Raw genomic sequence first — 22,799 nt, forward strand, 5'->3', positions numbered from 1 at the left:
GCCCGCCCGCCCCGCTGGAGCCGCTGGCGCAGCGCGGGCTGCGAGCCCCCGGCCGGCGCCGCCGTGCGCATCGGCTGCGCCTCGGGCTTCTGGGGGGACACGGCGGCCGCAGGTGGGCGGTGGGGCGGCAGCGAGTGCTCGGGGGGCGGCGAGGAGACCCGGCGGGGCGGCGGGGTCCGGGCGAGCCCGGCGGGCGGCGGCCCCAGCGCCACAGACAGCCCCGTTGCGCAAGCGGCCGGGCCGGGGCCGCCGCCGCTCGCCCGGGCGGGGCCGGCACTGGGGGTAGGGGCGGGCGGGGGTGCCCCGAGCTGATGGTGCCTTCTTCGCCAGTGCCGCAGCTGCTGTACGGAGGGAAGCTGGATTTCCTCGTCTTCGATTACCTCTCCGAGATCACCATGTCGCTGCTGACGGCCGCCAGGGCCCGGTCTCCCGTAAGTAGAGCCGGTGTCCGGCCCCAGCGTGCTGGGCTTGGCCGGAGCGGGTGCGCTCCGGTACTTTGCGACCTCCCGAGCTCTCCTTCAGCCCAAATCGCGCCCGAAACCTGTTTAAGACATACCGGGTTACGGGGATACGGTTTCTTAAGTATACTTTTTATTCGCATGTGTTTATTTGATATGTTCAGTTTCATCTAGTGAAAGTGTTCATGTCGTTTCCCATCGCGTTACCCGAATACCGATGGCATTAGTTGAGAGGTGGTTCTTCTGTGTTAACCAAGGAGAGGGGTTGGGTAGACCTACCTATAAGAAATGGTTACAGCTCTTAATTATTTCAGGTTTTAGGTTACACTCCGGATTTTGTCTCCACTGCCATGGCTCCCTATATAAAAGATATTCACAGGAAAGGTATGCTACTCCTTGCATGAGTTTGTATGTTAATGCTGTACACCTGCTTATGAAAGCAGGCTGACAGAGTTGGGGCTCTTCAGGCTGGAGAAGAGAAGGCTCTGGGAAGATCTTACAGCACCTTGCAGTACCTATAGGGGGTTTGCGAGAGAGTTGGACTTCTTACAAGGATATGTAGTGATAGAAGAAGGGGGAATGGGGTAGATTTAGATTGGATGCTAGGAAGAAGTTCTTTACTGTGGGGGTGGTGAGGCACTGGAGGAGGTTGTCCGGAAAAGTTGTGAGTGCCCCATCCCTGGAAGTGTTCAAGGCCAGGATGGAGCCCTGAATAACCTTGCCCATAGCAGGGGACTTGGAACTAGGTGATCTCTAAGGTCCTTTTAATCCGAACTATTCTAGAATTCTATGAAAAATGCCATTCTGATTGATGTGGGGTACAGGTCTGATGGTGAAATTGGGTTGAGTTATTTGTTACAATTGTAAATACATACGTATATTTCCATGTGTTTCTTACTATAGCTTCAGTTTGTGAATGGCAGATTGCTTTACAGATATTTTTCAAAATGTGAGATCTAGATGTTTTCAAGGTAATTTAAATTTTCCAAAATTCCCACATAGTTCTACAATATGATTTTCCAATCTTTTTTGTTTGTTTGTTTACATTAGTAAAGCTTCGCAGTGTCTGTTACTGTTCCTGTCGGAGGTGTTTGGTGCTGTCTGTCTGCCTCATTATGTGTCTCTTTCTGGTCACTTTCTTCCATTCATAAAGGATAGATGAAATGTATCTACAGCAGTTGTTGTTCTCTAAACAATTTTGTACTGGCTTGTTCTGATCCTTTCACAGGTTAAATGTGGTTCTTGTTTTAATGTGATTTTTGTATTTTGCTTGACTGAATGTCTGTTATCTTGTGAAGGCGATACCTTGCTTGTGTTCCAGCACACTTTTTAAAGTACAGGTGATTGATTATTGATGCTGCTGAACTTTATTTGCCCTTTTTTTTTTTTTTTTTTTTTTTTCTGTTAGGTGTTCGTGTCATCAGTAATGCTGGTGGAGTTAATCCACTTGCTTGTGCAGCTGCCCTTCAGGAGGTGGCAAAGAAAGCAGATGTTGATTTGAAAATAGCTGTTGTTGCTGGAGATGATTTGATGAGTGAGGTATTTCACTTTGTTTTAAGCCATAGCACAAGTCTGTATAGCATTGAAGGTGGCATTTACTGTACCATAGGAGCCTTGTGTGTCTATGCAGTAGTCTTCTACTATCAGAAGTGTTGTTCTTCATTATCTTTCAGGTTTTTTAATGCATAAATATAATTCTTGGCACATCTGTTGTTTGGTATATAGTGGGGACGAATTTTATAAACTTGTGGATCTTCTGTTTAGCTTTTTGAAGCAAAATGTGAATCTGCTGTAAGGTCTGCCTGCTCTTCAGGGGAAGCTATTACATGCTGCTATTTATTGCTTCTGTCTAAACTAGATAATTATGCCTGTTAATTCTTCTGAATATGGTGTAGCTACCACACGTTCAAATGTTTATCCCTTCTAGCTTTTTTAGTGGTTTACAGGCATTTCCTGATGTTAGTTTGTTTATAGATAGCTGGTTTTCTGGTTTTAAGTAATTAGTTAAGAGCCGGTAAGGTAATGTTAAGTAAGAGGATTGAAGTTTAAATATCAAAAAAAACCCAAAAAAACAAAAAAAGAAAGATTAAATACATGGGATTTTTTTTTTTACTTAGAGAATTACAATTTATCTATGAAATCTGCAAAAAAATGTTGGCCATACCTGAAAAGCTACTGGGAAAAGAGTTTGTACACAATAGTAGTTGAGAGGAGAGGTTTGCACTGTGGTAAAATCTCTGCCTGTACTTGGAAAATTATTTATCTGCATAGGATCTGTTACCTCTTGCATGCACTTGAATGTGGAAGATCGTCAAGTAAGGTTCTTTATTTGCAAGTTATGTGTGGTGCTTGGACTTCTTTTTAAGAAACTTCTGCCCTGCTGAAATTACTGTCTGTGGGCCAGAATTTCATTACTGGTACAACAGTGAGTGTTATTTGAGCTTGTTATGGACATGTCTGATCTGAAATGCACTGTTTTCCATGCTGTTGCCAGTACATGACCTACAGGAACAAAAAGACACAGCTTTTATGGTCTACAGACAACGTCTACTGTTGGTACATGAAACATGGTCAATGTTACTTGTGGTTTGGAGGATTTCAGTCATTAATTTAGAATACCAAATTAGTTCAGAGTGGAAGTTTGGCTTTTTTCCCACACTACAGATCCCACCTGTAAATTAGTATTTACAGTTTACATGGATGTTATGTATAGGCATTCACTGTCCCCTTAATCCACTGAATTGCCAAGCTAATGCCTAATTCATGGTCAAAAACACACCCTCCCCTCGCCCCTACTTTTCTGGAAACACAGTTTATTCTAAGTACCATATGAAGCTGCAGGATTAACCTTGTTCTCTGGCCATGACACCATTGCAGATGTGACAGATACATTTCTGATGGCAGGATTTGATTTATTTAGTCCTACAGCAGTTACAGACCGTTTGAAGCCTAGGAAGTGCACCAGTTCCTTGTTGTTGGTCATATATAAATGAACATTACATTGTTTAAAGACTACCTTAATTTTCTGTATGCTGGAAAAGTTGTGGTTAAAAGTCTTAGTATCTAAGGCTTTTAGCCATTCAACTAATGGGTATTGGTAATACTTTTAATAATTATACTTGGCTTAGAGTTGCTATGAAGTGGATCTATTGTTTGATACTAATGAGAGGCTTACAGTAGAAACTTCATAATACTCACTGCTTGTGTGTTCTGCTTGTTTTCTAACAGAAAGAGAACTTAAAAGGAGCTGGTATCACCGATCTAGAGAGTGGCAAACAATTTCCAGAGAATATTCACAGCATGAGTGTGTATCTTGGGTGAGTTATTTTAGCAAGGTGTCTTTATTATGAACAACTAATTTTAACATACTGAATACAGGAATTTGTTTTGCTTTGCAGTTAGAACTGCTTAATAGATGAGGTTCACCTTTGAATTATTCAGGCAACCAGAAAAATATTTGTTTGTAATTGTAAGTAAGTTATAGTTATAACCTTGTAAGTTATGACTTCTTAGCAATACACCATCTGTGAATCATCAGGTTTAGTTGAAGCCAAAACAGTGTTAGTTCAATTATAACAATTGCAAGAATGCTTTTTCATATGCTGATTATTCTGTTGCAGAATGGAGTAGTTTACTGTGTTGTCACTAGAGAAGTGCAAACAGGGAACTTGAGTACTGGGATGTAGTCAGTGCTGTAGGAGCACTCAACTTTGTGTCAGGCTTTGTACTCTTGAAATTTTGGAAACCAGTTTTTCAGGATGGTCACTTGTTTTGGAAGATCTCCCTTCCTTCCTTTATGATGCTTAGGGTTTCCATAAGTCTGTGAGTGGCAGGTGTTCCAGCTACCTCTTTGTGAAGTTGCATTTTCATTGTCACCATCCACTTCAGATGAATCAGTGTTAATCAGGTCTAGTAAAGGGAAAGGACCAAGAAATGGGACAGTGGTCACATGCATCTCTTCCAGTTCATAATCCTGTTCTTGCACAGTGCTCTTGAAGTTAGACAATATTGCAAGTGTGTAAATCACTTAGATAACTGACTTGATAGGTTTAAAATTGGAGGGCTAAGTCACCAGGCTTTATCCCTGAAGAATGTTCATCTTTATACACTCATCTAAAAATTAAATGTTTAACCAATCTCTGAAAAACACTCTTTTCTGTGATTGATGATAGAAATGTCCCACTCTGCACTTTATTCAAGGAAGTTTCTATGGACATTAAGGGAAGTGTTCCAGTTATGTTATTTAGGTACCTGAATTTGATAGTGCCCTGATGACTGTTCTTTAAAATACTCTTGATGTACATACCTAACGACAAATTGGTTGTGGAAGTATTTTTTTTTTATTGATTTCTTACGCAGCTTTTAAGTGATTTTTAACCTGTGTGTGTCAGGGAACTGTTTTTTAAATGATGCTTTAAAAGATGAAATACTTACTGCTGTGTTTTATCATTTTCAGTGCAAGACCAATAAGCAGAGCTCTAGACCTTGGAGCTGATATTGTTGTGACGGGCAGATGTGTTGACAGCGGGATTGTTCTAGGCCCACTCATTCATTCTGTAAGTAAATGTAAATTTCCAAATGCTAATGAATATATGAGAGCGAATATTCAGCAGTCATCATTGGACAATTTTTGTCCATTATGAAAATGTAGATAATAAATGAAAAATAATGAGCATCTCTATTTTTTTTCTTACGTGCATGAAGAGTTGTCAGCTTCCACTTCTCCTAAACTGATAGCAGGCATATTTGTTAACTTGTATACCATTAAGCTGGAAAGCCTGGGTAAAATTTAGGAAGTCTTAGCCTTTTTCAGCAGTATTTCACTCTTACCATTTGTTCTGTGGTTTTTTCCCTTGCCTTTCTGCAAAGTTTGGTGTGCAAATATATTTTTCTTTACTACAAAGTGTCAATAGTAGAGCTCACTCTGGTTGGGGGTTAGCATGTGAGGTAGTTTAAAACACTTGGGTTTTTTTGTTCAGTGTGTAAGCAGTTTTGTTTAAAGTAGTCAAGTTTCAATGCAGTATTTCTGAAATTCCTTGAAATTCAAAAAAATATACAACCATGGTATGTAGTTTTCTGAAGTATTTTTAATAGGTTTTCATGAATTTTTGTGAAGGATCACACATGATCAAATACAGAAGCTTTCTCTTAGTGTGTATTTAGAAAAATAGGTTATGTGTCTAGTTAAACACGTACTTTCTAAGATGTTATACTTTTTCTGACTTTGTGCATGTCAAACATTGCCTGATTAATTTTCCATTTATAATTTCCATTATGACTTCTTATTTTATTCCTAGTTGTTTACATTCTCAAAATAACAATTGTCAGTGTGTATTACCTACTCCAGAGAGACCTTATCTAATTTATCTAGGGAAGGTTTTAGGAAGATGTCTGCCAAGTGCTAAATAAGAAAGAGTTACTGTATTGCTTACAGGTTGAACTTGGGGAAAAGATTCTATCTAAAATTTCCAGTTAAACAGAAAGCATGCTTCCGGTTTTTGAGGGTGACTGGTAGTACTCCAGGAACTGATAGTTTTCAAAAGTTGAAGACACATAGAGGTTTGTCCAGGTGACACAAGATAGGTACTATACTTTTAAACCTGTGTGTTGTGCAGTTTTAACTGATATGGATGTTGCACTTCCAGTTTTTTTGAGGTGGGTATGACTTTCAGACTTTAAATTTGTTGGAGTGTGTCAATAGGAGGAGAACTGCAGTGTGTCAGAAGTTTTTTGCTAATTTGCTGTCTAGGAACTCAAATCCATGTACACTGCCTGCCGATTATTGTTATTTAGATTTAAAATATATCCAATGCATTGTTACTCAAAGCAACAAACATACAGTGTGCAGTTTTTTGTACTGTATGAAACTTCTGTGCATGTGAAATATTTGTGTTTTTCTTCTAGTTTGGCTGGAATAGGGATGACTATGACTTGCTGGCTGCGGGAAGGTAAATGATATAAGAAGAAATGGGGTAAATCTATATTTCATATCATAATGTCAAGGTACCAATTTTTTCAGCACATCCTAATTTTTCATATTATCATTGCATTAATTTATTTGCATGTTTTAATTAGGTTTTGAGTTCTTTTTCAAGGCTCACTTACTATTCTCACTTGGAATTGAAATTATAGAAACTTTATTCTGGAGCCTGCTTAAAATAAGAAAAGGAAGAAAGGGTTGAAAGATTTTATTTAACAGCTTAACTTTTTCTTGCTGTTCATTTTCTGTCAAGAGATGAAGTCTTATAGTACAGGCCACTGATTCCCAGGTTTTTCTGTTTGGCTGCTGCTGTTGGCAGGTGGGGTGGTTGGAGGGCTTACTCTGAAAGATGCACAAAAGCAGGTTTGGTCAGAAGGCAGCATCCTGGTATTTTAATTAGGTTTTGAGTTCTTTTTCAAGGCTCACTTACTATTCTCACTTGGAATTGAAATTATAGAAACTTTATTCTGGAGCCTGCTTAAAATAAGAAAAGGAAGAAAGGGTTGAAAGATTTTATTTAACAGCTTAACTTTTTCTTGCTGTTCATTTTCTGTCAAGAGATGAAGTCTTATAGTACAGGCCACTGATTCCCAGGTTTTTCTGTTTGGCTGCTGCTGTTGGCAGGTGGGGTGGTTGGAGGGCTTACTCTGAAAGATGCACAAAAGCAGGTTTGGTCAGAAGGCAGCTTCAACAGGTTTTGTTGAAGCTCAGTGTCAGTGCTCCCATTTACAAGTCCTTGTTGTAGGCTTAAGGCTAGGAATCTGATTCAGAAAGGGGTAGAATTATGATGCACAACGCTAAATTATGCACAGTTTAGCGTTGTGCATCATGTACCTAAGTAATCATTCATAAAAGAGTGATTACTTAGATAGCCTGAGCACACCCTAGTGTTAGTGTTTTTGAACCTCTGCTTGAGGAAAAATGTGGAAAGAAATTCATTCAGGCTCCACTGAATTAGGGATGATAGAGATGAAGATTTTCCCCATAATTCTGTTGAATTGTTATAGACTATCACAATCAAATACGAAAATAGTAATAGGTAATCGTAATACATGAAGGTGAGATTTTCTGTCTCTTCATTTAAAAATGGTCTTTGTCTATTTAGTTATACACAGCACAGACTACTAAAATACTGAATTACTAAAATTACTAAGAAAACTTGGGTTTAGGTGTGAGGTAATCTTCTAGGTATTAATTTTTTTGTAGGAAAATTCTTCTTGTAAACGTTTGTCCTTTAAACACTCTATTCATCTTTCGGGATCCCTTGTTATGCTTAATGTATAATTTTTAATTGTATTACATACTTGTCAAGGAAAACAGCACATTTTGTTATTTAGCTGTATTTCCACTGTATTTTAAAGCTGGATTTGTATAAATTGATTTTGCATTTTACTTAGTTACTTTCAATGCCATTTTCCCAGTCTTGCAGGTCATCTCATTGAATGTGGTGCTCAGTGTACAGGTGGAATATTCACTGATTGGCACACAGTACCAGACTGGTAGGTAAACCAGCATGCATGTTTGTAGTGGACCAAAGATGAAGTTTTCTGCCTGTGTCTGTGTTACGAAAACTGCTTCTACCTTTCTCTTTTTGGGGACACAATATTGGCCTCTTTGATATTTCATCACCTCAGCATTACTTTTCTACAAGTTCTGTTTTCCCTTTTCAAGTTTTCGTTTTTGGTCAGACAGAGTCTTTCTTTTGTTAACTTCAGCAGATTTTGAAAACCAAATTAGCCCTTTGATTATTTTTTTCCCCTTTAAAACTATTTTTCATGTTTCCTTCAGTATCCTCTGCTTTTTGAAAAGATATATTATTGACTATGATTGTATTGGAAAAGACAATATTGATGGTTTGGATGCTGTTACAGTAGTCTTCAGTTAGATCAGAGATGCTTGCTGGTCTGTCAAAAATTTCACATAATTTGCTTTGGTAGGGATGAATATATGCTGTAGTTCTGTCCTGCTGAATAACCTGATGAACACAAATGTGTTGGATGGTCAGTCCTTCCAAAAAGTTCTGTGTGTCTTCTGTTCAGAGCTGCTGAATTAGAGTTACACGTACATGTGTCGTTCTGCCTGCTGAGGGAGCCTGCTTTCTACCGCCGTGTTGATAAGAGTAGTTTAAAAGTAGTTAGGGAACACGTTTTCTGCGTAGTTATGGCTGCAGTTACTTCTGTGTTTATTGGGATGAGAGGAGGGATCTTGTCCTGTGCTGTATGATGAGAAAGGCAGATCTTCTTTTATGTGATGGAGGAAAGGGCTGAGGAGCAGCAGGGAGGTGCAGGAGAGAAGAGTGCTTTAATACAGAGTGTTCCTGCTCCCAGGCTGACTCTGGTCCAGGTGAGTGACGCAGCAGGACTGAAGAGCCATAGGGCTGCCTGGATTTCTTCTTCTCCTTGTAGTGACTGCTTCTGATTCAGAGTGTGATCCTAAAAGGTGTGTGCTGCTTTTCTGAGTTCCTGAGCACTGCTGATTAAAGGTAAATGCATGTATGGTATTGAGAACAAACAGGATTGGACATTTCTTCTCCCTTACTGGAAGGCTGCTGAACAAAATGCACTCGCTCTTCACTGTTGTATGCTATGGGAAATCAAAGGCGAGAGTTTATAGTAACAAGTTTGGTTTGGCAATATTCTGATGTCTCTCCCAATAATTTAATTATGTTGCATCATGAACCTTCTTTAAAGTCTTCTGTAACTGTGATTCCAGAAGACCTTGCTTTATAAAAGAATTGAAGTGAAAAAACAGAACACTTAATGTTCTTATTAAAATGTTTGATAGGTCTTTAAGGATTTTTCTGTGAGAAGTGTCAATCTGGCTTTAAAAAAGAAAGGCAGCTTGAATATATGGAGCTATTGTAAGCTATTGGAGTGGGAATAGCTCATTTTACAGAAGAGTTTAAGTACACAAATATGCATAGCTAATTGTTTTGTATCTGTAAAATCACAGAACTTTGTCTAAAATCATAGTGGACTTGTGGCTTAGAGCTGACTGGTGCTGAATTGAATCTCTGTTAAAGAACATAGAGGTTTAACACCTGATACTGCTCTGTTGCTTTGTGCATACATACCCAGAAACCATGCATGACTGTATTTGTGCTAATATAACAGTTACTTATTTACCTTCACTTAAAGTCTGCTGAAGAATTGATTATGGTGCCTTAAAACTAGTCAGTTTGTTGGCAACTTTTGAGTATTAGACATGTAATTAATCACATTCTTGAAATAAAATACTGTGACACATCAGCCTGTATGATAAGCTACTAAAACCAGTCAAAACCAGAATAATGTATGAGCTTTGATTTTAAGTTTTGAGATGTAGAGTGGAGATCCACTTCACTAATTGAAATGGAATTGTGGTCCACTACGTCCACTTAGAATATGAGAGGGAAGGCAGGGAGAAGATTATTTGTATAAATTTTGGTTTCCTGATAGATTGTAGCTTGCTGTATTTAGGCCCAAAAGCATGGAGGGCAAATCTTATGAAAACTCTTGGGATGCAGAAAAATGTGTTTTCCATTTAATAGTTTAGTAGTAACCTGTTCTCTCCTGAGTTTAAAGAAATTTGGTGTCATGGGGTTTTTGTTGTTTATACAGTCTGAATCTCTTTTCAGTGCACGTAGATAATGCATTCATAATAATATACAATAATAACATGGTGTCTCAGTCTCAGCAGTGACCAAAACATGCCATACCTGCAGCCACTAACTAGCTATATTGCAATTAGGTCAACAGAGGTCTGACAGAGTTTTCAGAAGTTAATTGACTGTGTCTATTAATGATTTCTCCCTCCTTTAGAAAAAATTACATTTTTGGCAGTCTCATGAAAATAATTTAGATGTCAATAAATCATTGTATCTGTGGTACCTAATGTTAAATCCCAACCAGCTCAATTAAATTAGTAAATATGAGGGGGAAGAAGCCAAGTTAAATCTGTGTTTATCATTAATGTGCCTTTTACATAGGAGTTTCCCGCTCCATGAGTGCATTTGTGCAGCCCAAGAGCAGAAAACCCATCCCTTGCACTTACTGTGGTGTGTGGTAACTGAACGCTGGAGGGCAGCCTCTCTCCTCCTCACTCCTTACTGCAGAGGGTGAGCTTCATTAGCCTCCAACTGGGGTCATGTTTTTGACTGTCTGGGTTTTTTTTTTCTCTCCAAGGACAGTAATCCATGTGGCTCTTCTGTCTAAGAAGGACTGATGGGTATGGTTTTTTCTAACTTGTAAACAAAACCCAAATAATTTGCTACACCTCAGGTTTATAAATCTTACCTGTCCATTGTTTATGCATAAGCAGAAATAATTAACTCTGTAAACAAGAGTACTTTAGTTAATCTAAATGAAGCCAGTAGAGTTAGAGCTTACATTCTGTGCATTTGCTGTCATGTCTCAGTGAGTATTGAGACACTGGATTGAATCCACTTCATTCATCCAGCATAGTTTAGTTGGTGGGTTTTTGATGTGGGGGGTTTGTTTGTTTGGTTTTAATTTTCTTGAAATGTTTGATGCAGATACTTCTGTATCAGTTCCACTGCAAAAGAATCTCAGGAATATTTGTGTGGGCGTTTAATTATTAATTATTGAAACCTAAGCTATTCTTTCATTTCCTTTGTTGTCTCCTTAAAGTAAGTTTATAATGTGAAACAAGTGACGTGCATGTTCCAGCTTGTGACTCTCCAAGTTACTTTAGTTGGTAGAAGCCAAACTTACTTGCTTTCTTTGTGTTCACCTGAGGCACTGGGATTTGTGCTGTATCTCCTTGGTGCATTTGACTTACAGGTGGGAATCTTGAAGCTGTAAGGTTTTGTCCAGTTTTCATGAAGACAGACAGACAGGTAGAGGGGATAGGTGCTGTTTATTTTTCCAGTGAGAAGGTGGGTGCTTGACTCCTGTGTGGATTCTCTGATGTTTAGCAGAGAGTGCAAGAAGCCATTAGTTCATAGTCTATAGAAAGGGTAATGTGCATTCTTAAATTCTGGTTTTAAGTTAGTGTTATCAAAAAAGGCATTTACTCCATTTTTATTATTTGTCTAGTAATGCCCATCAGCACAGGGTCAGCAGAAGTGATAATAGATCACTGCTTCCTGTTTATTGTCTATTAGCTGACATTACATTACGTTGTCTACAGCTTCCAACAGGGAATTCATGCCATGTGTGAAAATGAACTGTACTGGCCAGAACTACACTGATAATTCACAGCTCTCTATTTAATTTCATTTGTCCCCAGACATTGCTGTCTCTTGCTGTTATTTAGTGCCAGTGGGTGATTAGTACATTGTTTTGTTTTGTTTTGAAATGCAGGAGAGAATAAACTAAGGCTGATCTGTAGATAATCATTTTGAGGAGATGATAAACACTGGCATTTTGCCCTAAGCCAAGAGTGTACATTGGTTGAGACTGCATAATCCTCTGGCCTGGGATGACCAAAAGGGTAAGTCAATAGCTGTAGACTCTTAAGGGCTGGATCCAGATTTCTTAATTTGGGAGTAGAACAAAATCCAGCATGCAAGTCCCATTCAGCAGTGTGGAATGTTTTTTTCTCTGTAGCACCCTCTATTCCAGGCAGCTGGTCTGTTTAGCCTGAAGTTGTCTGGCCATTAGAAGTGGAGGTACAAGACACAGTCAGAAATGCCCTTGTCAGAGGGGATAAGTGATGCAATTAGTAAGTCTTGCCTAAAGCAGAATTGCATGTTAGGAAACATTTTGGTACCTACACGTGAAGAGATGCTTATACCTTTACTTTGTAAGTTTGTGCTGATCTTGCCTGATGTATTATCTGTTTTGAACCTGTTGTCAAAACGCTGCTGGAAGTGGTAGGAGCTTCTGCTTTTTGCCTAGTAGCATTCTGGTTAAAATGCATACCTAAGGAGTTGAGAAGCTTGGCTCAGAGCTCTGCTTGGTGTGACATTCATTGAGTCACGTCCCATGCCACTGCATTAGCTGGAAAGCTAAAAGTTCACACCACAGCATAACTTGGATCCAGGTTCACTTCCACCATGCATTGCTGTGGGGTTTTGTTTTCATTCTTGCAGCAGCTTCTGCAAGTAAATGTGCTACACTCCCTGTCCCAGCTCCTGTTGCCAGTAATCTCCATTGAGCAGTAGTGGCTAGAATGAGGTACTTGAGGGGTTTGACACTTTCGAGGGGAGAAATACGTGTTCTGTCTCAAGTAATGTCTCTCTCCCTGAGCCAAAGTACTGGTCATGGATTTTACTTTCCCTGCAATCAAATGGTGTAAGAAGTGTGGCAAAACAGGGAGGAAGTTTATCTTGATGACTCCTCAGAGACTTCTGAGTAGTGTCCCAGAATAGACAGGGAGGAGATCCTTGCTTAGACAGCTTAATTTATCGCCTGTGACATGCTCATAAACTGTAACATTTCAGAGAGCCAAAGCTGAAGAAAAAATAACATTTTACATGGAAAAAATTAATCCAAGAGTAAGTTGTTGGCAGGCAGAGAACTTGACAGAAAACTCAGATTCTTGATTGCTATAAGAGTAGTTTGATGAGATGGAGGCTTCAGCATCAAAACCAGTTTTGTAACTTGGTTATTCCTGTGCTGTAGGTTTTCACTAAAACCTGCTTTAACTGTTAACTCATATCTAGGCTCGATGTGGAGGGGTTTTGAGGTGGAACCTTAGCTTGGTCTCATTCAGTGCTCTGGTTTATTAATGTCTATATTGTATATAATATATTTACTTGCTAAGCAGCAAACATGCAACCTGAAATGGACCTTTTGGATTAAAGAATGGTAGTTGTCATCTCCCCTCACAAACTGATGTGTATTACTTGTGTCTGTTGACCCTGTGCTAAAAGAACTGCTTAAATATTTTTAAAATACTACTTGATATTTATCTCTAGTATTTTATTAATTTATATATTTTATTGTATTTTACATATTTTATTAATTTATGTAATTTAATTAGAATGAATTGTATTAGTTCCCTTCTGGAATTGTTTCCATTGCTTGCTACTGCCTCATTCTACATAGGGATTTTGTCACTAAACTGATGCAATTCTTTTATTGAAGGATGCCACTTAGCCAAGGTACCTTTGGATGCCATGACCATAGTTGCTGCAAGAGTTCATTGTTCTGTGCTTACTCCCCTGCTACACTATATAAAAGTACAGCTTGGCTATGGGTTATGGACAGCCTAAAGCATGTTTCCCACAGAGCAGACGTCATATGGTGTGTAGTCATTCAGCAAAACCTACAAGTTAATCAGGCGAAGAGTCACTATTTTAAAAGTGGTGGTCAGGGTGATGGTGTGACTATACTGCCTGTGGTATACCTGAGCCAGGCAGCTACTGCTGCTAAAGAGCTTTTTGTGCCTGATTTAAGTAGCTGTCATTTGACTGTATCTTAGGAGTAACAGACCAGTTTGTTTCCAATGTGAAAATTAATTTTAAGTAATGTTTTTTAGCAATTTACAAAACACATTTTTGTCTTAAGCGTGTGTATGTTCATGTGGGTTATTACTGCCATCTGCTACAAGATCGTACTGGGTATTTGTATTTTCCCAGTCATCCAGTTACAATACAGGTAGAATCCTGGTGCTCAGGATCATTGCATCTCCATGTTGTGAATTGTTAAAAAAGTGAGGGAAGCTTTCAGGACTGGCATAACCTGGGGGAGCACATATCTTCTGCAACTAGCTGGCCGTACAGAAAAGTTCATTGGGTGGTGGTGTACCCTGAAGGGGGGAACAATATCTGCTGTATTTTGATCATATTAGGATATTAGGGGATTAAATTTCTCACTTTGTCTCACTATTACATTTGGGTCTTGTTTTTTAATGGTTTGGGGGTTTTGAGAGTGCAAGCTGGGCAAAATGAGGTTGAATCAATGTTAGTAGGCTCAGTGGTTCAGAGTAGGAAGTTGAGTGTCTATAATTTACTTCCTCCTTCAAAACAAAGATTGCTGGAGAGTACCGTAAGAGTTGCATGTGCTGATGACTGAGATCCAGGGACACTGCTGTCAGTGCAGGAGGATGGACTGCTCTGGGTGATGTGTGTTCATGTGAGTGGTGTCTCTTCTGGGTACCTGGTCTGAATGAGCTGCACTGAGCCTGCTGGCAGGGCACCTGGTGCTGTTGCATTGAGACAGGACAGATAGGTGGTAGGGTCAAGCACACAAACATGGAACTGAGAGGGCAAAAGCTGCTTAATTCTAGTCTTGTTCAGTCACTGATACTGATTTGTTACCCTGGCCAAATCATGATGCTTCCTCTGTGTGTCTCATTGCATCTAAAATGTGGATAATTACACATTAGTCTGTTACCATAAGTTAATGTCCCAGACCAAGGATTGAGGGCTTTTTTGGGTGTTGTTTTTTTTCTGTGTCACACTTCAAATTTTTGAATATTACATACTTCTACTACCATCTTTTCTCTCTCCTTTTCCCCTTAACCCCCCCACTAGAATAGCCTGTATATGAAATTGTTGATTCCATTCAATTCTTTGCATTCACCAGGGCAGTCTATTTTTATTTCCTGTATTTTTTAGTGGTGTAAATAGTTTCAAAGATCAGTCAAATGAAGTATTATCTTAACTGATTTGATGTGGGCTTTTCTAGGTGTCCACCAGCTACCATACTTTTCACATTTGTTTGCTCTATGTGTTAAAAGTTGCTGGTCTCTGGTAACAGATCTTGTGTCTTAATCCTTTTTTTAAAATAATGGAGTTATGTTTGAATATTCTCGATGATAAGGAATCTGCTCAAACTCCCATGAACTTTTACAAATGTCCCTTAAGAGTTCACTGGTATTTTTGCTTACTTTCTTTCAGACGCTGTGGATTTATGTTATACAAACTGTGTTCATGTAACCTTTGCTGATAACCAGTTCAGTTGTATGTTCAGCACATTGTTACCGCTACCACCCAAAAATAATTAAATTGAGGGATAGACTGGTTTTAAGTTTGTATGAAAGACCTGAAGGTCATTGACTTTAATGAGCATGGTAAAGTTCACCACCTTTCGTTATTAGGACTTTTTTAGAATGGTTTAGCTTTTGCAAGGAACTGTGTCTCCTTAACTCCTCTTTTTGTGTTCATTTTGTGTTGTGGGACACTTGTACACATTTCAGGCTTTCTCTGAGAGGGAAGGGAGCCAGGTAGACTTTTCAGAAGAATCTTTGCACTCTTAATTTTAATTCTTCGGTACTTCTGAAAAGTTTGAAGTTCTTAATTTTGCTCAAATTCTCTGTAAATAAATGGAAGCCTTTTAGCTAGAAAAGCAGATGTCTGGATTTTGTCCACCTAATCCTGAAAACTCTGCCCTGCTACTGCAATGACCAGTATGTGCCTCTTATTATGAGTTATTTGATCACTTTTTGTATATTTTGCTTGTGATAATGTGAGGAGGAGGAAGAATATTTTAACTTATGAACATGTTCATAATTTCACTCCTTTTCTTTTGCTGTGCCTTGTAATTTTCTGTTAGTTCTGTCTTCTGTGTGCTGAAGATGTTTATTTTCATATGTCTTTCTGTTTTCAGATTATTACTTTCCTGTGGATAATTAATAATTAAACATGTGAAATTACCCTTTGTAGGTGTGATTATTTCTGTTTCCTAGTTCCCTTCATCTCTGAGGTTCCCAGCAGTTTATTCTTCCTGCTTTGACTGCCTTTTTACAAATCCAGAGTGCAAGGTGTATGTAGTTGTCTTCACCGTCATGCTGTGTGTGCTGCTGTAGCCAAATTGGGCTACAATTAACCATGGTTTATTTTACTCTAAATTTACATCTTTACATCTCATTATTTCAGCTTCTTTTTTCTTGAATTGTTTCTGTTATTGTCCTTCTCCATTCCGTTCCCTACATCCATGTTTGCAGGTATTATCTCTTGTTATATCTGTTTCTTTGCTAGACAATGGACTACATCCTCGTACTTCAGCTGAGCACTTTGTTCAGGGCTTGATTTTTAGTCTGCGTTCCTGTAGAAACAGCCGTATAAATTGTAACTCTTGACACGTTTTACTTGATTGGCCATTACTATGAAATTCTGGTGTGTTGTTAATACTTCTTTTCACTTTCCCTTCATATTTATAAGGCTTTTTTCTTAATGTTTTTCATATTCTAGGCACAACATAGGCTTTCCCATTGTAGAATGTTCCTCTGAAGGAGACTTTATTCTTTCCAAACCACCAGACACAGGGGGACTAATCTCTTTTGGCACTGTAGCTGAGCAGTTGGTGTATGAATTGGGCAATCCTCAGCGCTATCTTTTACCAGATGTTACATGTGACTTTTCCCAGGTTTCCATCACTGAAATTCCAGGTTAGTCCTCTTTCACGTAATGATATCTGTGTCAATGAAGTGTGTTATCAAACAAAAGCAGTTACTTTAATTTCTATTTAGTCTCTGCATATTTCTTGTTAAATCAGTTCCTGAGAGTCATGCTGTATTAAACTGATACTTTCAAGGACTTCTGCTAAAAATTCCTTTAGAAATTTTAAGCATAATCTTATTTACCTTGCTGGCTGACTGTTTTATATTTTCCATTGTGCTCCCTTTGCTTTACTTTTTAATGCCTGCCTTGCGCCTGTCAAGTCCTTAAACTGTGTATTCAGTGTGAACAGCATCGAGACAGCTTCATTATGATTTCAGTATTTTTTTAAACTGCAGCTAAATTTCTTTTCTCAAAAAAATGTTTTCTACATGGTTAGGGCATTTGAAGTGTTGGTAACAATGAAAGGCTGTGTCTTTCAGAGGACTACTTGGTAATGGCATTTTTCTTAGACATTTAGGTGGATCATGGGAGAAGAATGATTAGGTACAGGATTTCCATCAGAGAATCTTTTTTTAAAAAGTCCATTTGCAGTCCTTAAAACACTTAACAGCCAGTAGACTAAAGATGGATATAATGTATGTTCAGAATATAGCTTCAAAAGGAAAACAAGAAAACCCCAGGCTTAACAGATTCAGAGAGCTGTAATTTGAGTAAGACAGCTTGAAAAAAAAAATTATCTACAGTCATCTAAAGTTTTACTGGATCTATATTATATTTTTTTCCTTCTAAAGTTACTTGTGACAGAATGCCAAATGTCTTTCTAAAGCTTAGAACAATTAAAATCTCAAAAACTTACTGGGATAAAACTGAAAGTGTAGTAACATAAAAAATATTTTGCTTGAGTAAAAAAGTCCATAACATGGTACAGTGAATCTTCTCCTCATGCAACAAATGGCAGTCTGATAAGGCCAGCTTGCTGCTCTTAGCCCCTAGTCTTTCTCTTTTTAAAAAAAGAATCCCTAACCTTCCTATGAACTTTTAGCTTGCAAATGACCTGATATGACATGTTTGAACTTAAAATGAACTTTCACATGAACTTTCAGTTAGTCCTCTTAGAAATATAACAGATGGAAAATGGGCAGATTGCTTAAATATTTTAGTTTGAAGTGCTTTGACACGTACACCAGTAAAAAGAGGCAAGCTATCTAATTTTGCTGTTTATATTGCCAGTTTTATTGTCCTGCTGGATTACTTGCAGGGTTTGAGCTAAGAGGTGCTTGTTTTCTTTTTGTCAGTGGATGCTATGCATTTGGTTTTGTGGCATTTGTTTTCTTGTACTATGCTTTCACCTAGAATGTAAAACTCTTGCAGATCTTCGCCCTGAATGGAGGGATGTAGCTGTATATTGAGAGAGTTAAATTAACCTCATGTCAGTCTTGAGACACAGTGATGATGTTATTTGAGTGGTGTGTAAAATTCGTACTAGTGACATTTACTTTTTTAGATATGTTCTGATCTGATCTTTCCAGAGTATTTGTATAGGACTTTGAACTGCTTCTTAAATATTTGCAAACACAGGTTAGTCACAGGTGAACTACACTATAATTCTGGCTCTAAAACATGAGAAGCCAATCCTGCACTGCCTGTTTTCAAGGAGTAGCACCTACTGATTTTTTCCAGCTCAAGCTTGAACCTGATGGCATCCCAGCAATTTTTTGCCTTTTTTTTCTTTTTTTTTTGTATTAATATTCCTAATACTGAACATGGTTGTTGCACTGGAAGATCTACTCAGACTGTTTCTGTTACTGATAAGAAAGCTAAAGTTACCCTTCACTTACTAAGCTCTCAGCCAATAGCTCTCACTGGTTTCTCATCCTGCTTTGATTCTTTACCAAGTGAGGGACTGCAGTCCACTCCAGCCAGCTGCAGTAAATTGTGGGCTCTCTGTGTGTGTGCAATAACTGGATATTAAGAGGAATGTAACTATTGAGTCTAATGTCCTACGGTTGCTTTCTTTGTTAAGTATTTTTTAAGTGCATGAATAAACATTTCATTTGCCCTTTTAAAAGGCTGATGGCAGACATAAATTCAGTCACCAGTTTGCTGCAGTTCTTTCTAAGGCAGGAAGGACTGTTTTCTGAAAGCTTCTCTCTTCTCTGGCAGTACGGCTATCAATGCTTTGCTTTTTAATTAAGTGCATTTGATTAATATGTATCACAAAAGAATGTCTTTGAAGTTATATTGAAGAAGCTGAAATAGTGATTTTTAACCACTATAGGTTTTGATGGTGGAGCAGTGAAAGTTTGTGGAGCAAAAGGATTGCCTCCTTCAACATTTTATAAGGTATTACCTCATTTTGTGGCGTGAAAAATATATATTGATTTACAAAACCTTGAACTTTGGAGACAATGCTAAAACTTTGCACTATCCTCATCTTCTCCGCCCCGAGGGCTAAAAGAGAGAGGTGGTAAATTTGAAAAGGCAAATCTTATTTTATATGCAAAAAGTTGTTACTTTGTTTAAAAAGTGTGTTTTTGTATAGATAATGATTGCCAGAGAGCATTTATAGCCTATCAGTACTGAATTCCATGTAACTTCATAATCCCTTTATCATTAGGTAAATGCCACTTATCTTGATGGCTTCAGAGCTACTGCTGTCTGTCCAGTGGGAGGCCCAAAGGCAGTACAAAAAGGAAAACGCACTGCAGAAGCTATTCTGCAAAGGTTGGTATTTGAGTCTTGGAAGGGGTTCTGGTTTGCTTTTTTTTGTTCCCCAGATGTGATGAAAATAGAACAGTGACACATGATGGCAACATTACTAACCTTGTAAGAATCCTAGAAGATTATAGTTTTCCTATTGGGATGACATTTCAAGACTTAAGTAGCCTTTTCAAGAAACCTGTTTTCAGTATGTAGCTGCACTTAGTTACGTCTGACAGAGTAAGAAAAGTGCCAAATACATTTGAAAGTAGATGGCTGGAGAGAAACCCAATTTAGTGAGGAACAAGCTGTGATTGAGATGAAATTTTATTAGATACCAGAGGTAAACCCGTGTGAAACTAGTTTCCAGCAGCTTACACATAACTTTTTAATGAAAAACTATACTGATATGAAATACAGGAAGTTTTCTGAGTTTGTGTTTAAAACACGCTTTCTAAAATGTGACCCAGTGATTGTTTTTTGGGTTTTTCCCTAGGACAGAGTTACAATTCCAAGACAGAGTGATAAACTTTCAGTTGTATTGTCATGTCAGTATATTTGGGCAATGAGGAATTCCTCTTAAATATAATTTCATATCAGGAATCTCTCATGCTTATTCCAGTATTTCCTTGTGCCATGTTTTATATAAAGCTTCCTCCCCGTCGTGTTGTAGACCCATGCAGAAACTACACTTGGAAAGTCAGAAATCCAAGGTTTACTGTGAACTTGGAGTGATTGTTCATGTGCCTGTGTGCAGCACTTTGGCGAAGGAGTTGTCTGATTTCCCTCAAGAGATATGGCAGATAAGAGCAGGCTGATAGGCTGTGTAATTGCAAATGCTAAAAGCTCCTGTCCAAGAGCTATTGAGAAAATCAAATTATAGAAAAACCCTTCAGGAAGTGGTAAATACAAAGACTCAAAACCTCTGAAAAGCCATCTTTCTAGAACCTAGATGATTATTTTAGGAAAAAAAAAAAATGGTGTGTTTTCCATTTCATGTATGCTCTTGGATATTATTTCAGACTGGATTATGTGAATCTTTGTCTGATTGAACAGACTGTAGTGCTCCTGCCGTCTCTGATATCTAGAAAATTAATTCAGCCTGTGTACTGTGCTCTCTTGAGTAACCATCAGAGGAAAGCTGATATGAGGCAGTTGAAGGCTGATAGACTGGTGTGAGAAGTGGCCTCTAGCCCATTAGGCATGCTTGTGGGCAAGATCTCTGTTTTGAAAATTACAATATACGCATTCAAATGTAGTCCTAAACAGCTTAATATGTAGAATTGTTTCTTTGACACATCAAAAGATTGGTGTATGTCAGCCCAGATAGAGAATAAGAATTAAGCTATTCTGATCCCTCTCAAAGGATGCTCTGTTGGCAACTGTAACTCATTCCGAAATTTTGACATCAGTTTTTTTACCAGTTTCTGTTCATAAAATCATAGAATCATCAAGGTTGGAAGAGGCCTTTAAGATTAGCAAGTCCAACCATCAACTCAGCTCCATTATTATAATCCCTAAATCACATCACCCAGCACCAAATCCAGACATCTCTTAAATACCTCCAGGAATGGTTGCTTTGCCACCTCCTTGGGAAACCTACTCCAGTGCCTGACAGCTTAAACAGTGGAAATTTTTTTCTGATATCTAATTTGAATCTCCCCTGTCTCCGCTTAAGGCCATTTCCTCTGGTCTTGTCACTGCAGGCAGAGTAGAAGGAGTTGGACTCGTCCTCAGTACACCTTCCTTTTATGTGTAGCATTTTTCAGGCTAAACAACCCCAGCCCCCTCAGCCATTCCTTGTAAGACATGTTTTCTAGACCTTTCACAAGCCTTATTGCCCTTCCATGGCCATGCTCCAGCACCTCAATGCTCTTTCTAAAGTGAGGGGCCCAGAGCTGAGCACAGGATTTGAGGTGTGGCCTCACCAGTGCTGAGTACAGGGACAGTCACTACCCTGGTCCTGCTGGCCACACCATTGCTGATCCAGGCCAGGATCCACTGGCCTTCTTGGCTGCTTGGGCACGCGCTGGCTCGTGTTCATCTTGTTGTCAGCCAGCACCCAAGAGTCTTTTTTCCAAACAGCTCTCTGGCCACCGTGGCCCAGACTGTGGTGCTGCCTGCGCTTGCTGTGACCCAGTGCAGGACCCAGCACTTTGCCTGAGTGAACTTCATGCATTTGTCTCTAGGCCATTGATCGAGTCTGTCTGGGTCTCTCTCTTTCAAGAGAATAGTCTAAGGATGTGATCTTCCAACTATCCAGCTTCCACTCTGTCCTAGGTTAAGTTCTGTCTGGTAGTCTAGTGGCAACAAGTGCAGGAAATGGCGCACAAATTTAATGTGCTTCATTTGTACAGGTCAAATTAGTTGCTAGCCTAAGACATTGAACAGCTTTGGCAGGTTTTAAGATGACTTATTTTGCTTCGTTCTTGTGTACTTCTCCTTTACTTGTTTACTCATTATTGAAAGCAGAAGGGATTTGGCTATATGTGTGTGAAGAAGTCTTTTTGAAATAGTCTCTGGTGTCCTTTTACTTTCCTGATTCTCTGTTACATTGCTAACACGTGAAAGGGCTGAAAATGACCCACAGAATGTATTTTCAACTGTAGTATCTGTAACTGTAATGTTTCTAGATAATTGATTTAAAATAACTTAGTACAGACACAGTTTGCAAATTTAGTTACCTGAAATTAGGTGTTCTGTTTAATTTTTTTTATCTCATCAAAAATAAAGGTGGCTTCATTTTTAATGCGTGAACACCTTTCCAGCTCTTTACAGCAATTAAAAAATTGTATTTTGTGTTAATGTTCTGTACACTGCTTCACTATTTCAGGTGCTGTGGTTATATTTATGACAACAATGATGCATTAACAGTGTCTTCAAAATGTTCCATCAAGCAAAATATGTCCTAACAAAATTCCAGTATTTCAGCTGATAAAACCTTTTATACAGCTACTTGACAGAGTTAACTTCTGTGGACCACAAAGGGCTACTTCAGATAATCATTTCAAGACAGCTTACTAATAAAAAAATCATTTGTTGCAGGACTCGTCTTATTTTCAGTCAGCTTGGGTATGAAGATTACAGTGCAGTTAACATACAGGTTTTAGGGTCTGAAGATACATATGGACCTCATGCTAGAAGGAGTATAGATGGTGTAAGTATGCAGTGGAGTGTTCTTAAACTTTTACTGACCTCTTTTAATCTTTCCATATTGTTATCTTTTCCACAACTTTAAAGGAAGTCATTATCATCTTGGGAATTTCACCCCTTCGTGTTGTAAAGAACTCACTGTCACTACTTAACGTACAAAATTAACAGTGACAAGGTCTCTGCAGTATTGGGTCTTCCAGAAGCACTGATACAAAATCTTACAAAAATGTTGTACTTTCTTCTGATGGTCTCCTAAAGAAATACCATATTATAATAA

General features: G+C 38.7%; 1 protein-coding gene across 3 annotated transcripts in view; it reads left to right on the plus strand.

The window, feature by feature from the left end:
* LOC121360251 overlaps positions 1 to 22,799 on the plus strand; it is a 59,119-nt gene that overhangs the window by 202 nt on the left and 36,118 nt on the right. For all 3 annotated transcript variants that reach the window (XM_041479958.1, XM_041479956.1, XM_041479957.1), the window contains exons 2-13: positions 1 to 112; positions 331 to 431; positions 773 to 842; positions 1,867 to 1,997; positions 3,687 to 3,775; positions 4,915 to 5,014; positions 6,363 to 6,406; positions 7,860 to 7,937; positions 16,520 to 16,716; positions 18,948 to 19,012; positions 19,287 to 19,393; positions 22,415 to 22,526. In XM_041479958.1, coding sequence (XP_041335892.1) covers positions 1 to 112; positions 331 to 431; positions 773 to 842; positions 1,867 to 1,997; positions 3,687 to 3,775; positions 4,915 to 5,014; positions 6,363 to 6,406; positions 7,860 to 7,937; positions 16,520 to 16,716; positions 18,948 to 19,012; positions 19,287 to 19,393; positions 22,415 to 22,526 — 1,206 coding nt within the window. The remainder of the gene's footprint in view (positions 113 to 330; positions 432 to 772; positions 843 to 1,866; positions 1,998 to 3,686; positions 3,776 to 4,914; positions 5,015 to 6,362; positions 6,407 to 7,859; positions 7,938 to 16,519; positions 16,717 to 18,947; positions 19,013 to 19,286; positions 19,394 to 22,414; positions 22,527 to 22,799) is intronic.

This window comes from Pyrgilauda ruficollis, unplaced genomic scaffold (genome assembly GCF_017590135.1).
Source record: "Pyrgilauda ruficollis isolate IOZ18807 unplaced genomic scaffold, ASM1759013v1 scaffold5, whole genome shotgun sequence".
NCBI classification, from domain to species: domain Eukaryota; kingdom Metazoa; phylum Chordata; class Aves; order Passeriformes; family Passeridae; genus Pyrgilauda; species Pyrgilauda ruficollis.